Consider the following 13,406-nt stretch of genomic DNA (forward strand, 5'->3'; position numbering starts at 1 on the left):
GCCTTTATTCATATGCATACAATCCACGCATATTCTAACTACATATGTTAGTCCTATTTAATTATCTTCAATTTTTCTTGATTTCCGACCAAGAGCTTATCCCTCTGATAGAAAGATATGATTAGTTGACTTCAGGCAATGCAATTGACAAATTGGATGGCAGTGGCACAGAATAAGTTATTAGGCATAAGGCTCGTCAAGAAACCCTTCACCCCGAGCACAATTTTACTACCATGGACAAGGCTGAATTTGTATTTAGCTTGGTCTTCCCATAGACTTTGACCATATTTTTTTCTCACAAATAATCATAATATTTATACTTAAGGAATCAATACAGTGTGAGAGCATCCTGAAATATGGATCACTTGTACTTTGGACACAAACTTTAAAGTTTAACTAAGCGCCGGTCAAAATATATCAGAATTGAATAAATTTTCTGGTTATTTTTTAAACACGACGCGTTTACATGAATCCCTGCACTTGAAAATAGTAGTCGGATAAGACAGAACAGGCTAATCCATAGATCACGAACCGTTTTAAAAATGCATTGTGGCAGGGGAACTTCGTGGTATCCAATGTGGTATGTCTCAGGTTTGTAACCTGTACCACGCAAATCTATAATCGTCCATCTGAGCAAGAAGACCTTCGCAAACCGGTTGTCCCAAGGCCCAAGCAATCAGTTGGCCTCCGGGCACGCCACTCCGCTCGGATGAGACACGAGAGGATAAGAAAGGGCCGCCGCAACCGCAGAGAAGCTACGGGAGGATGGAATGGAAGGATCTGCTCCTGGCTCCCTGTTTTGTTGCGCACCCCGATCCCAGCCTCTGACGATTCTATGGAGTGCACCGAAAGAAACCCGCAACCCCCTCCTTCGGAGGAGGGATCAGCATGCGGCGCCAGCGCACGCACGCGATCCCCAGCCGCCCGCGCGCGCCACGCCCTCCGCTCGGCGCGCCGCCACGCCCCCGCCCTCCCCTCCACGTCACCGCGTCGCGAGACCAATCCTGCCACCCCCCGCCCACAAATATTCCCCCGCCCTTTTTCCTTCCCTCGTCTAGTCACCTCCCACCCCAGCGGGCACCACCACCCGAAAACATCGCGGAATCCAGTTCCGCTCCGGCGCCTCTTGCCTCTTCATTATATACGTGGAGCAGCCGGGGCGATCGGTGTCCTCCTCTAGCGTCGCGGCTCGGCCTCCAGAGCATGTGCCATCCGGGGCTGCCGCCGGGCTGCGCGGCCAGGCGGCGGGAGCGGCAGGCGGGCGCGTCGCCGTTGCCCTCCGCGCCGACGCGGGCGCGCCAGGCCCAGCCGCACCACTACTGCGTGTGCTCACCCACGGCGCACCGGGGGTCGTTCCGGTGCAGGTGGCACCGCGTCGGCTACGAGTGGGGCCGCTGGCGGCCGTTGGCGCGGGAGGGCGCCGGCACCACGGCGCGTGCCGGAGCCGATCAGGCGATCCACGAGAGGATGGCGGCTGCGTGACGGTCCCTCGGGCGGCGTCGGGCAGCCGGGTTACAAGCTGTGTATGTGGTAGTTGATCTCTCTCGGCTCCTCATGGCTCCTTCTTGCGTAGTTCTGCACTGTGATGATGTAACTGTTAACTGTACAAATTGCCTAGTTGTCAGAACCCAGAAGAAAGACAAACCAACATGTGTACGTGACTCTGTACCGCTCTTAGATTTCTCCAGAAAGTGACATGTGGTCGTGCATTATTGGTTAAGCCGTGACTGAAGAATAGCATCAACTGTGCAATCGAATCTTCATGGAGCCAATTAAAATCTAGTTCATGCGTATGCACAGCCTATAAGAAAGAGAGTAGCGGCCTGATATAGCTTTTCAGTCCATTGTGATCCTGCCCGGACCTCCCTTGAGTGAGCTGTACAGCGGCCTCGATCGTTTGAAGCCGAATATGTCTGTAATCCTGTACGTTTTCGGTGGATCAGCTTCGGCGACGGCCTTCTTGAACTCTGCCGAATGGTTGCCACTGAAGACTTGCACGCTTACTGTCCTCCTTTGAGGCGCGTCCAATTTTATGTACTGATCGAAGAACGCAATGAATTCTTCTTTCTTCAGCTCTCTTAGGAGGGCGACCTGGCAAATGTTATTCGAGGTAAGTACATCTTGTTGACGATTAATATTCAACCTTTTTATTTTCTGTTCTCTCTGAATATTAACAGTGATAGAATTTTGAGAAAACTTCTCTATTCGTACAGCATTTCTGTTTAACTACAACCTGTTTGCTTTATACTTGAATACTTGATGCAATGTTCTTTTACAATGATAAAGCATTTTAAGCAAAAGGCCTTACCTCAGACTCGACCCTATCGAACTTGAGAGTCCCTGCGCCAATCTCTCCCCAGTAGAAATGAGATTCCTCCCACAAGTTTTTGAACTTCTCCAGTTTAGAATCAATGAGTGATTTCACATTTCTCTGAACCAAGAAACTCCATGTCAATAATACCAAGTAATATCCTCTGGTTATGGACATACGAATAGTCCAATAATATATGGGGTATGAATTATAAATTCAGTTATGATGTCATATTTCTGAATTCCATTTTAAAAACCCAATTCTTCATCCTTCCAATCCACTCTCCAGTGGTGCTTGTGACTCAACAGCGAATACTTTAAAGAGCATTTCATGGAATACTTATGAAAAGGAACAGCAATTTGACATCCAACATCACATAAATGTAGGTCGTTTTGGCTTTTCTAATTTATAGACTTTGCTATGTATCTAGATATACACTATGTCTAAATACATTCTAAAAATTATGTATCTAGAAAAGTTAAAACGACCTACAATTTGGAACGGAGAGAGTACATTAATATAGAAGTACAAAACGGAGTCACTAACCTTGAAATCCTTGTCAGAGAGTTCATGGATTTTGCTTTCAAACATCTTGAAGAATTCGTCAACTCTAGCATCAAGGTACGAAGGATCCTATGTGTCCAACATAAACATAATATCAGGAGCAAGTGGAATCTTAGTCATGTGATTTTTCAAAAAAAAAAACAATAATAAAAAAACTCGACCAAGGGGACCGTGCTTCGAACCCGGGTCAGGACAGGAGTCTCTAACAAGTCCTAGAGTTCAACGCTCTTATCAGGCAACCACGAGAAGCTTGGCATATTTTTTAAAATAACGTCATGCCAATTACTCTTTATATCAGTAGAAGCAAAGGCGAAATTTTTGACAAGCCAGTTACCCTAGTTCTGAACTTGTACCTTAACTGTGGACTGAATAACCACCTGGAGTGCCCAGACTCCATAGTCGGATCTGCAGAATGATAACATTCATAGTAAGCTAGGTTTTAAATGGTCAAATTCAAATGCTAATTAAAAGCTTATGGTAATCCTGAAAAGAGAAAGGAACAAACAATACATGTAATACAAAACCCCTGGCATATACCTTAGAGAAAGACGTGTTATATACCCAAGTTGCTCAACTGTCCGTAGCTGGTTGAAGGCAGGCTGGCTAGCAATTAATGAGAACAGCTGAAGTTTGATATTCGAACTGGCATCATCTTGATGTACCTGAATATATTCAACATGTTTAGCATCCTGGCATGGTTGCTGTTAATTGAAATGTTCCCATAAGCAAGGTACATTCGATAGATCCATGAGACAATCCTATTATATTGAACTAGGAACGTATTTAGTCTTATCCTGATTTTTTGTCAGTTGATTCTTTAGATGAACTGCTACCTTATAAATAAATTCTTGTTGTGTTTGAGCATTCGATATTATTTTGCATCCGAGCATCTTTAAAAGCTGAAGGATGGAAAAAAAATATCTGAATCGAATAAGTTTGACTGAGTAAAATGGGCCAGTGCCCAACTGAATGGCAACTGGCAAACTGCCAACAATCCTCGACACAGTGTTGCAGCTATCATTATACTGACAACAAACACTAGATAACAAGGAGCAGAATTACCAAATTAGTAATTGGTTTGGTACATTAGTTTTTTACTAAAGGTTTTAAGGTACAACCAAATTTATACTGCACCTGTTGCACCAAATCACACAAAGATTTTTCCATACCTGAATATATTGGATAACTGATGAATTCTCATTTTTCTGATTTAAGCCCTCAATTTGGTAGTAGCATTTCAATTCATCTTCAAGCATGATAACCCTTTCAGTCAGATATTGTGATGGAGACATGGATTTGAACATAGTATTGGGGGTATTGAATATAGTGTCCTCAATCTCCTGCGCAATGGATTTAGCCTCACTTGGTTCAATGTTCCCTACAAGGAGAATTTTAGTAAGTACAATTCGAGATATTTTCCATTCATGACCCACGAAAATTAAATAACACCATTATTAGTACATAAATCTGCCAAACCTTGAATATAACATTCCAAAAATGTCTTTGATAGCAAGTTTGGTAAGAACTTCGCAAGAGAATCTGATTCAAGCTTTGAAAGAGCTTCAAGTTTCTCAGGTACAGGCCATTTTTTATCTTCTAATATTAAAGATACATAGAATGAAGCTTGAGAATGTGGTTGCCTGAAATTGAAATTTTGGTAGTCCTTGACTGTAGTTTCCTGAGATTGGAAGATGTTGGTCAGTAATATCATGAAAAAATCATCACGAGAAAGACTACTATGCTCAGTAGTTTGCAAATGCCTGATGTGGACCTTGCCACCCTAGATTTGAGATACCACAGGACAAGTATGAAGTTTGATGAAATATGTTGCAACCTGCAACATAATTGGTTCTGACAATCCACACTATTACTGCCATTAATGAAATGTGCATATTGCCCTACTTTTTCTTAATCACAATGCGATGAGTCACTCATATGCATAAATGCATCAAAAACTGTACCATTACAAGCAGTTACACCAGGGAGTTGAGAAAATGTAGTGTTGGGAATTGACATAAGGACTAAGATTAACAGCATAGGATATAGACAGTTATAAATTATTTGTGAATATTTGACTCGTCAAGTGTGCCTAGAATCTAGATTTCTGCATTCATAGAAACTAAATTTTAGTAAAGACCTTTTATTGTTCAGCTAGATGTTGTCGAAAGTTTTCCTACACTTTCATGACAAGCTGGTGAGCCAAAAAAAACATTTTTCAACAGCTGACAAAATAAACCACAGTTACTCCTGCGGAGCACCAGATCTCTAATCATCTATAGTTGTAATTTTACAAAAAAAAAAAAAAACAGAGATTAATGAAACTGAAATTCCTCTGCCAAACGAACTGAGCAAAAAAAACTTCATTACAAGGGTAGACTACGAATTTAAATGTTCCTGAGCAAAATTATGAAAGGAAAACAAGCACCAGAATATTAAGATTCACAGCTTACCTTCAGGGCAGAAAACCTGTTTGGCTTAACTTCAAAATTAGCAATTTGCTTCAATATGGCATTTAGGAGAACCCTCATCTTATCATTATAACCACCTAAGGAGACCTTTAAACATACACAGTTAAATGTTTAAGTTATACCAGCAACGTGACAATTCATCAGAGTTCCAACAAACAGCATGATAATTATACAATGTGCCGCTTAACAGTTACAGTTAGGAGCACTCGTTGAAGAGAGAAGCAATTATAGTAACTATAATTACCTGGAATCCAGCCGAAGTAAGATATATTGAATAGTATAAACCAGCAATTTGAGCATCAAAAGCTGCAAAATGAACAGAGAATTTGTCAGTATACATTTTAACCTAAAGTTGGCAGGAGTACAACCTAAATTGATTGTTATGGTGAAAAAAGATCACCCTATTAACAAGTTTGGGCTTACCATAAGCGTTCAAATAATCCACTAACAAATCAACAAAGAGATCAGTAGAAACGTATGCTTCGGGGGAGTGGCTTGATAATGGGCAGTGGAAATCAATTATAACGTGAACCTTTGGCGTGGAGAACAGCAAGTCAGGCTTATACCACAACTGTGAAAGTGGTGTCTTCCTTAATACTTTTGGAAAAGTAACCTGATAAAACAATTTTATTTTCGTTAGAGTTGTTTACTATGTAAGGTCTCAACAATTCATACTATTATGGTATGCTGATGCCAACATTGAAGTACTCCAAAATTGACCTTTTCATTCACTTCTTTAAGAGCTAAATCCTTTGGAATGAACATGTTAGGCTCTGGGAGGTGGAGTTTCTCCGTGGGAGCTTTTTGAATCCATTGCTGTCAAGTAGTGAAAATCAATAAAAATATGTTAGAACATTAATAAGCCAAGTGGAATAAGATAACGGGGGTACAATAAAGAAAATGGTATTTTAAAAGACGAACCTGTATCACAGAAGGAATAACATTTTCAACAGAATATGATGTATTATACCAGGGCTCAGCAGAGGTAGTAGATCCTTCAAATTTTTTGGACTCCCAGAATATTCTAAATAGAGACAAAGAAGTATTGCGTCAAAGAAATATAAAAAAATGCATATACTCCCTCTGCCCTAATATATAAGGCGTAACCACTTTTTACTCAAGTCCCATAATATAAGGCGCGCTCTCTCTATATGCACGTACATTAATGCAGTAATACTAGTGTTGATAGAGAGAATTAAATACGTTCCTTGGTCTTTGAACTAGAGGTGGTTACGCCTTATATACTGGGATGGAGGGAGTAGTACCATAGGGCATAGGCAAAGCATGTGTGAAATAATTTCAGGGTACGAATGAAGATAAGTTCAAGATATGAATGTATAACCAAATAAGCTATTGACTAACTTTTTAACCACTACCTATAAAAGAAGCTAGGGCCATTAGGATAACTTAGCAACCTTATAAGTTCGTTGAAGTACAAATTATACCCAAGAAGTCTATGCTTTATAAGCTAGCTAGGTCAATCACTCCGCTGCAGATACTAGGGTTGCAGTGCATCGCAGTTCATGATTTTCTAAAGTCAAAGACTATCCAGGCACAATCCTGTCACCCCCACCAACACCTCCGATACGCATGTGGGTGCTCATGCATTGGACAAAAGCATTTCAGCACAACGAAGTGTCAAAATAACATCTATATTTCAGAAAAGTGAATAGGTTTTCAAATTTGCGCCCAGTGATAGGAAGGGAGATTTTACAAGATGAATGCTAGAGTTACTAATGTCTCTTGCCTATTTCTACCTAAACCGTGAGATTGAAGAAGATACACTAGTCCCCAAGGTCCATTACAGATTTGCTGCTCTTTTCTTTTGATCTGCACACTCATCATTAAATGAAGTGGCAAAAGGGAAGATCATTTTCATTTTATACTTTGTTTACATGTTGTTCCCCTTTTATACCTTAGATTAGAACCATTTCATGTACTTTTATGTGTTTACAAGGATTACAATATAGACTGTAGGCAAAAACAAAGATGCCATGTGAACTGCATAGTGTACCTTACTCTTTCAGGTGACAACTGATCGAGTATCATCATTATTCTTTGTGGTGCGTACTTTGATGGCAATGCTGATCCAACCAGCCACTCTTCTGGCGGGAACAACTGCAAGCAAGTTTACGAGTATTTGAAATTGATCACAAAGATAATAATGAACTGCAGACAAAAGTTGTGGTTCAACAGCTTTCCCGAACGATGATGAAATTATATGTAACATAATTTTTAGTGCTTAGTGCTGAAATTGAAAGAATGTGGAAAGAGAATACATTACTATAAAGATAAACTATCACAAATAACTGCAATGTAATGGGTGTAGATAATATACCCGCATACTTGAGACAGTACCCGTCACATAGCTGATTGGATCAATTTTGTCTTGATAATGGAACTCTGTTCCATTTATTGCCACAAGCTAGCAAATAACAGGTATTAGAATTTACGTTTTGTGTAATGAATGTAAATCAATTCATTTGTTCCACAAAATGCTAAAAACATGTATAAGAATTGATATTATGAGTTGATATTGGCAACAAACAACCTCTAAATATCATGTGAAGAAAACATGAGTCCAAGAATGCAGCGCCCATATTTACTCTATCCAAATACCCATGCTACATCATTACTCATTAGCAGATTAAGTCTGTCATCTGTTATCTAGCTTTCAATCACTCAGCGAAGCACTTGGATACAAAACCAAAACTCTTCAAATACTTTACATAAAAAATGTAAACCATGAACCTTTCAGTTACCTCATTAAATATCCACTCATGGACTCCATCTTCTTTTAATAGAACAAGATATTTGAAGATCAACCCAACAATATCCTCCACGTGTTCTAAAATAAAGCATATGGGTAAGATTCTTAAAAATATAAATGCTGATTCAAATTAAAATAATGCTGGTTCAAGTAAACAAGGATGAACGAAAACTGACCATGACCAGCATCAGTGAGCCTCATGCTTATTGAGAAAAAAGAATATTCAGTGCTGTCAGTGCTCTCTCCAGCCATCAAGTTCATGGCCCATCCTACAGTAGCAAAATTTGGACATGTCAGAGGTTGCAAAAGTTGATAGATTATATGTAGATGATAAGGCAGCAAAAGTATAAGGACAGCAATCAAATGTAGAAGTAAACTTGCCTAGTTCCTTTATTATATGGAAGATGGACCCCTCGCCTTCATGCCCAATAAGGTGACTCAGATAATGGCAAGGACCTTCTTTGTAGAACTGGATGCTAGGTGTAATTGGCCATATTATTCTTAGATAGTCGCCTTCTTCTATTGGCAGTGCTTTGACAAGAAGCTGTATAAGAAGCATGAGACATCACATCTCATTTGCATCAGTGGACTATTTTTTTGTGACAAATAATACTGACGAGCATTCTGTCTTCTACCTGCAAATGTTCCTCTGAAAGAGGATGACTCGGACATTTGAAGCTTCTCTGGTCAGTGTTTTTTATGTCACTAAATAAACGATCAACCAAGCCCTGAATGCAATCGAGGCTCTCTGCAAAATCATTTTATCAATTTCAAATAGGTTTGTGTACTCCAATGGAGTAATTTGCATTACTTACCCTTTCCATAAACAACAAGGTGCATAAGATTTGCCGAATAATTCTCATAAAACTTCAGAAGTTCATGCCTGATGTCCAAGTCCCTCCCTTTTGGTTTAATTTCCAGTGTTTCCAAACTTCCTGATATTAGATTTGTGATATAAAAAAATTCACATGAGACAGAATTACTTAATGTAGAATTTCCACAAGAAGGTTTCTTACTAAGAGTACACAAGACTTGACAGGGATAAAAATTTAGATTTTACATGTAGTTATTTCAATTTGCATTAACAAACATAGTGTCCTTTTGAAGTGGCTCAAAAAATTTGATTTATGAAGGTGGTAGATACTCGCTATATAAAGATAAAATGGAAGTTGTACATAAGAAAACTGAAAACATGTTGACGTTTCTCTGCACGGGGGTATTATCAGAATCCAGTACAAACTAACAACCATAATGAGCTGATAAAATAAGCACCCACTGCAGCTGTCTGAACATAGAGCATTCTTACCGGTACTGAATTTATGGTAAGGGTGATCCTTTGAAGCCAGATGCTTTTGAAGCTGGGAGGGGGGAAAGAGAAAGAAAGTGAGGCCACAGCGCAGCATGTCTATGGGATCAAAAGTTAAATTGAAGAGAGAAAATTTGAGGACTGGAGGAATTTGTTGTTAGATATATGTGTTAGCTGTGTATACCTACATAGTTGGAGGGATTTTATGCATATGTACACTCGTATATTTTCCGCTTTGGGCTAAGGAATAGATCTGAGTTGCTCATTCCTAACAACTTTGAGGATAAGCAAGACTTAAAAGATGTACACTGCTATGTTTATAATTGGGAACACACTTCGTAAATACTAAAAATTGAGAAACTAGCAGATACTTGTTTTAGGATAAGCAAAACTTGTTCAATGCCATATATGGCTGGTTCTTGTTGTAACATATTTGCGATCATCTTAAAGATTCACAGTGTTATTTTAATATATGGAAGCACAGGATGTAAAAAAAATCATGTATTCAAAATGCCTCTATGCCTTACTGACTGCTGTTTCCGTTGGAGATATGGCATAGGGTGCAAAAAGATTATCTGATCAATCATGACTAACAAAGCTGAACTTGCAGGTACCTGATACATTCTCCAGCCATCGGACAATAAGTTTTTCTTGTGCTCTGTAAGGTCAATAAAATGGCAAAATTAGCCAGAGTGTGCACATTACGGAAAATATTTTTTTTGTAAAGTACAAAGTAATGGCTGTTAGTTCAGACTAGTATAATAATAATCAGGCATCCAAGCTAATTAATTTGAGGATTCCATTTGGAAGACCATAAGCATATCCCTTTGTAGTATGCAACAGTCCAATATAAATAGCATCCATGCATAAAACAACTGCTTACCAGAATCAACAGCTTTTATCTCTCTAAGTACAGCATCCTGTGACATCAGCGGCTTAATAAAGAACTGAGCAAATCTGTGCATCAGAAATCACCTCATTATTATTCAACAAACAAATGCAGAACATAAACCACCGCCTTATCCAATGGATATGAGTTAACTGAACATAAAGTACTGTTGAAGAAACTTATACCTATCTAAAGCTTCTTCAAAATTGTCCACGTTGACGTCAAAATAGAAATTTGTTGTCTCTGAGCTTGTATATGCATTGCAAGAGCCACCATGCTGATAATTTTCATATTGCACCAAATTGTTAAAATATAATCCAAGCTTGCTGAAGGTTGCCATGTCTTTTTGGGAAACAATAATGGGACCAGGCATGAAGCATGATACATGTACACTTAAGGGAATCATAATAATAGGATTTCCAGGCAGAAAATCGTGTAAAGTGTGGACCTCTCAACAGCTTATAACAGGAAGTTGTTGCAGCTTCCTTTGCAGCATTTGCGCTGCGCTGTAAGAGCAGTAGAGCACCACGACACCACAGAATATCCGAATATGGACTCTGGTTGCAGAACTAGGTGTGTTTGGTTCGAGGACATGACAGGCTACAACTGAATAGGTTGATCCATTTTTGCTGCACTCTGCAACCAGAGAATATCCCTATGACCGTAGATACTACCGTACAAGCATAAGTGCAGATGAGTCGTAAAATCCCATCTATCTCAGCCTGCCTGACTAAAACACTTTCTGTCGTCCTTTTTCTATCTCTGTCTGGTGTCAATCATGCTCTATGAGTCACTAATATTTGCATAAAAGAATTGGTTATGAAGTGAAAACAGGTTGAATTTTTTCAACTTGAAGTTGATTAATAAAATGTACCTCTGTGATATATTTCTTATACTCATCTTCTCCTGGGTATTTCTCGCTGGCATAAAATAGCATGTGCTCTGTGAGCAAAGACAACGATACAGATCAATAGGAGAAAGAGAACAGAGAAATACTTAAATGAAAGTAAACTTTGATTTAATGCAACTGATCCACCGGCCATCATCCTTATCAAACATTTCGCCTTTATAATTAACAGATTGTGCAGGAAACCAGGAACGCCGCCTATCAATTTGACTTTACGTGGTCTCAACAATGTGGTAATGTTGCTTTCGCATGCATATGGAGAGTAGGTGCTCATGCACAGTCCCGCACGAGTAGCGCAGTGTTCGCATAAATTTGTATGTTCCCACATGCGTGTGCCAGTGCTACTTTACCAAACTTTGCCCGGCACACAAAGTCGACACGTATTGGTAATGCAGTCTGCACATAGACCAAGTGTGGATCATACAAAATACTAGCATCGCGTAAGCTGCCAAGGATCGCACCAGACCGCAACGTGTAGGAGCATTTAGGTTTACCAGGACAACGCGCCCCAGTCACACAATTCAATATTGTCACAATGTCACCGACTCTCATTATTTTAACTACAAGCTGACATAGCAAACATTTTTAAATCTAGGAGAAAAGCAAGTACTCAGAGAACGATGACAACAGAATACAAAGAGCCGTTACCCTGAACCGAAAAGCTCATGAGGAAGACCAAACATAAAGGCGTGCATTTGCAGGTGGGGCCGTACGATCAATCACGGACACTTTCAATCGATCACGCTGACAGGAGCGAAAATAGAGAATCAGTTCTCTTGCTCTGATTCTACATCAAAACCGTCCAGGCGTCCACTGTTCAGCTAAAAAAAAAGGTCCACTATCCAATCTGACGGTCAGAATATGCCAAGCTGGCACTCAACCACCACCACCTATCAAATGACTTGACTGCAAATCTAAGACGTCATCATTTGACCCCGGATAGCACGCTGAAGAAGAGCGGTTCTAGCCTCCTTGATTCGACGGAGACAATTCGAGGCCCCAGCCGGAATTCCGCGAAAGCTCCGCAGCGGGGCCCGGTTCCGTAGCGAAGAATCCCCTCACCTAATCATTGCCTAGCCCAGATCCTCACTCCACGAACCGACACGAATTCGGATGGTGATTCGATCAGCACGCGCACGCAACGAACCGAAGCGCTGGCAACCAGCGAACGGGGATGAGGCGGGGAGGAGACGAACTCACCGAGGAAATGCGCGAGGCCCTCGAGCCCCTCCGGGTCGCTGAACGAGCCCACCTCGACCTCCATGCACGCCGCCGCCTGCGCACAGCGAGAGACACGGAGGAGGGGTTAACAACCGAACACCAAAATCACGAGTGATCAGCCAGCGAGCGAGCATCCCCCGCATCGCACTCGCGGCGACCGCGGGACGCGGGCGGACCTTGTCTGTGTCGGGGTCGCTGATGAGCAGGATCTCGAGCGCGTTGGGGAGCACCACCCGGCGGTACTCCCGCTTGTCGCTGCGCGCGCGGATGAACTCCACATCCCTGCTTCCCGCCGCCGCCGGCGCCGCCACCGCCGCGGCCATCACCGCTCCACTCGCTCTCCTCCGGCGACCTCTCCCGGCCCAATGGTGGATTGGAATGGCCGATTGGGGGGGCAAGGCTTAAGCGAAGCTAGTTGGGACCTGGAGACTTTGGGAGACTCCATTAATCGATCTCGGCGTCGATTTATATAGGCAGGGGGCGTGCCGTCCCCGCTGGCTTGCGGCACAGGTTTGAGATTTCAGAAAGCAGACTCTGCTTTGACGCTCTCGTCGAAAAAGACGTCCCCTGCTCTGCTCTGCTCTGCGATTAACCAATTCGCTGCGGCTGCGAGCCTGCGAGTCCTGACGTGCCTGCGACTGAGGCTGGCCTTTTCATTCCGCGGCGGAGACCGGGGCCAGTCGCCGCCCCGTGCGGGCCGCTAACGTTGTGTCCTGAGTCCTGACTGCCGACGGGCTCCTTTCAGCTTTCACCGGGGAAACCACCGTACCCTTCACGAAGTCACTGTGCCATCAGCGTCCGGGTCCATGCCAGCATCAGCGTCACCATGTACGGGGTACGGCTGACGCCGCCGCGACCGTGACCCGTGGGAACGCATGCTTCTTCCCCTTCCTCTTCTTCGAGGAAATCGCTAGTGCTTTGGAAGATCGCCTCATGTGAATTTGTTGGGCATCGGTGTCGGAAGGGCGTT

The 13,406-nt window shown here is 41.9% G+C and overlaps 1 protein-coding gene across 1 annotated transcript; it reads right to left on the reverse strand.

The window, feature by feature from the left end:
- Positions 1 to 1,586: 1,586 nt before the first annotated feature.
- Positions 1,587 to 12,958, reverse strand: LOC112893810 (insulin-degrading enzyme-like 1, peroxisomal). The gene is made up of 26 exons (XM_025961310.1): positions 12,613 to 12,958; positions 12,416 to 12,491; positions 11,183 to 11,250; positions 10,494 to 10,585; positions 10,303 to 10,376; positions 10,034 to 10,077; positions 9,420 to 9,471; positions 8,929 to 9,048; positions 8,749 to 8,861; positions 8,495 to 8,657; positions 8,290 to 8,382; positions 8,106 to 8,191; positions 7,682 to 7,768; positions 7,358 to 7,461; positions 6,265 to 6,367; positions 6,064 to 6,159; positions 5,767 to 5,956; positions 5,588 to 5,649; positions 5,326 to 5,430; positions 4,352 to 4,553; positions 4,045 to 4,253; positions 3,413 to 3,537; positions 3,229 to 3,280; positions 2,858 to 2,944; positions 2,309 to 2,431; positions 1,587 to 2,091 (listed from the first exon to the last, which is right to left on the reverse strand). Exons 1-26 carry the CDS (start codon positions 12,757 to 12,759, stop codon positions 1,837 to 1,839), a joined length of 2,928 nt encoding a protein of 975 aa, XP_025817095.1. The 5' UTR covers positions 12,760 to 12,958; the 3' UTR covers positions 1,587 to 1,836.
- Positions 12,959 to 13,406: the final 448 nt, after the last annotated feature.

The sequence above is a fragment of the Panicum hallii genome, chromosome 5, assembly GCF_002211085.1.
Source record: "Panicum hallii strain FIL2 chromosome 5, PHallii_v3.1, whole genome shotgun sequence".
Classification (NCBI taxonomy): Eukaryota; Viridiplantae; Streptophyta; class Magnoliopsida; order Poales; family Poaceae; genus Panicum; species Panicum hallii.

Excerpts from the sequence above, each read along its gene's own strand:
- LOC112893810 (XM_025961310.1), bottom strand. The coding sequence starts at position 12,759 with ATGGCCGCGGCGGTGGCGGCGCCGGCGGCGGCGGGAAGCAGGGATGTG. Across the intron at positions 8,383-8,494 it reads CCATATAATAAAGGAACTAG|GATGGGCCATGAACTTGATG; the intron begins GCAAGTTTACTT and ends TTGCTACTGTAG. Across the intron at positions 3,281-3,412 it reads ATAACACGTCTTTCTCTAAG|ATCCGACTATGGAGTCTGGG; the intron begins GTATATGCCAGG and ends ATCATTCTGCAG.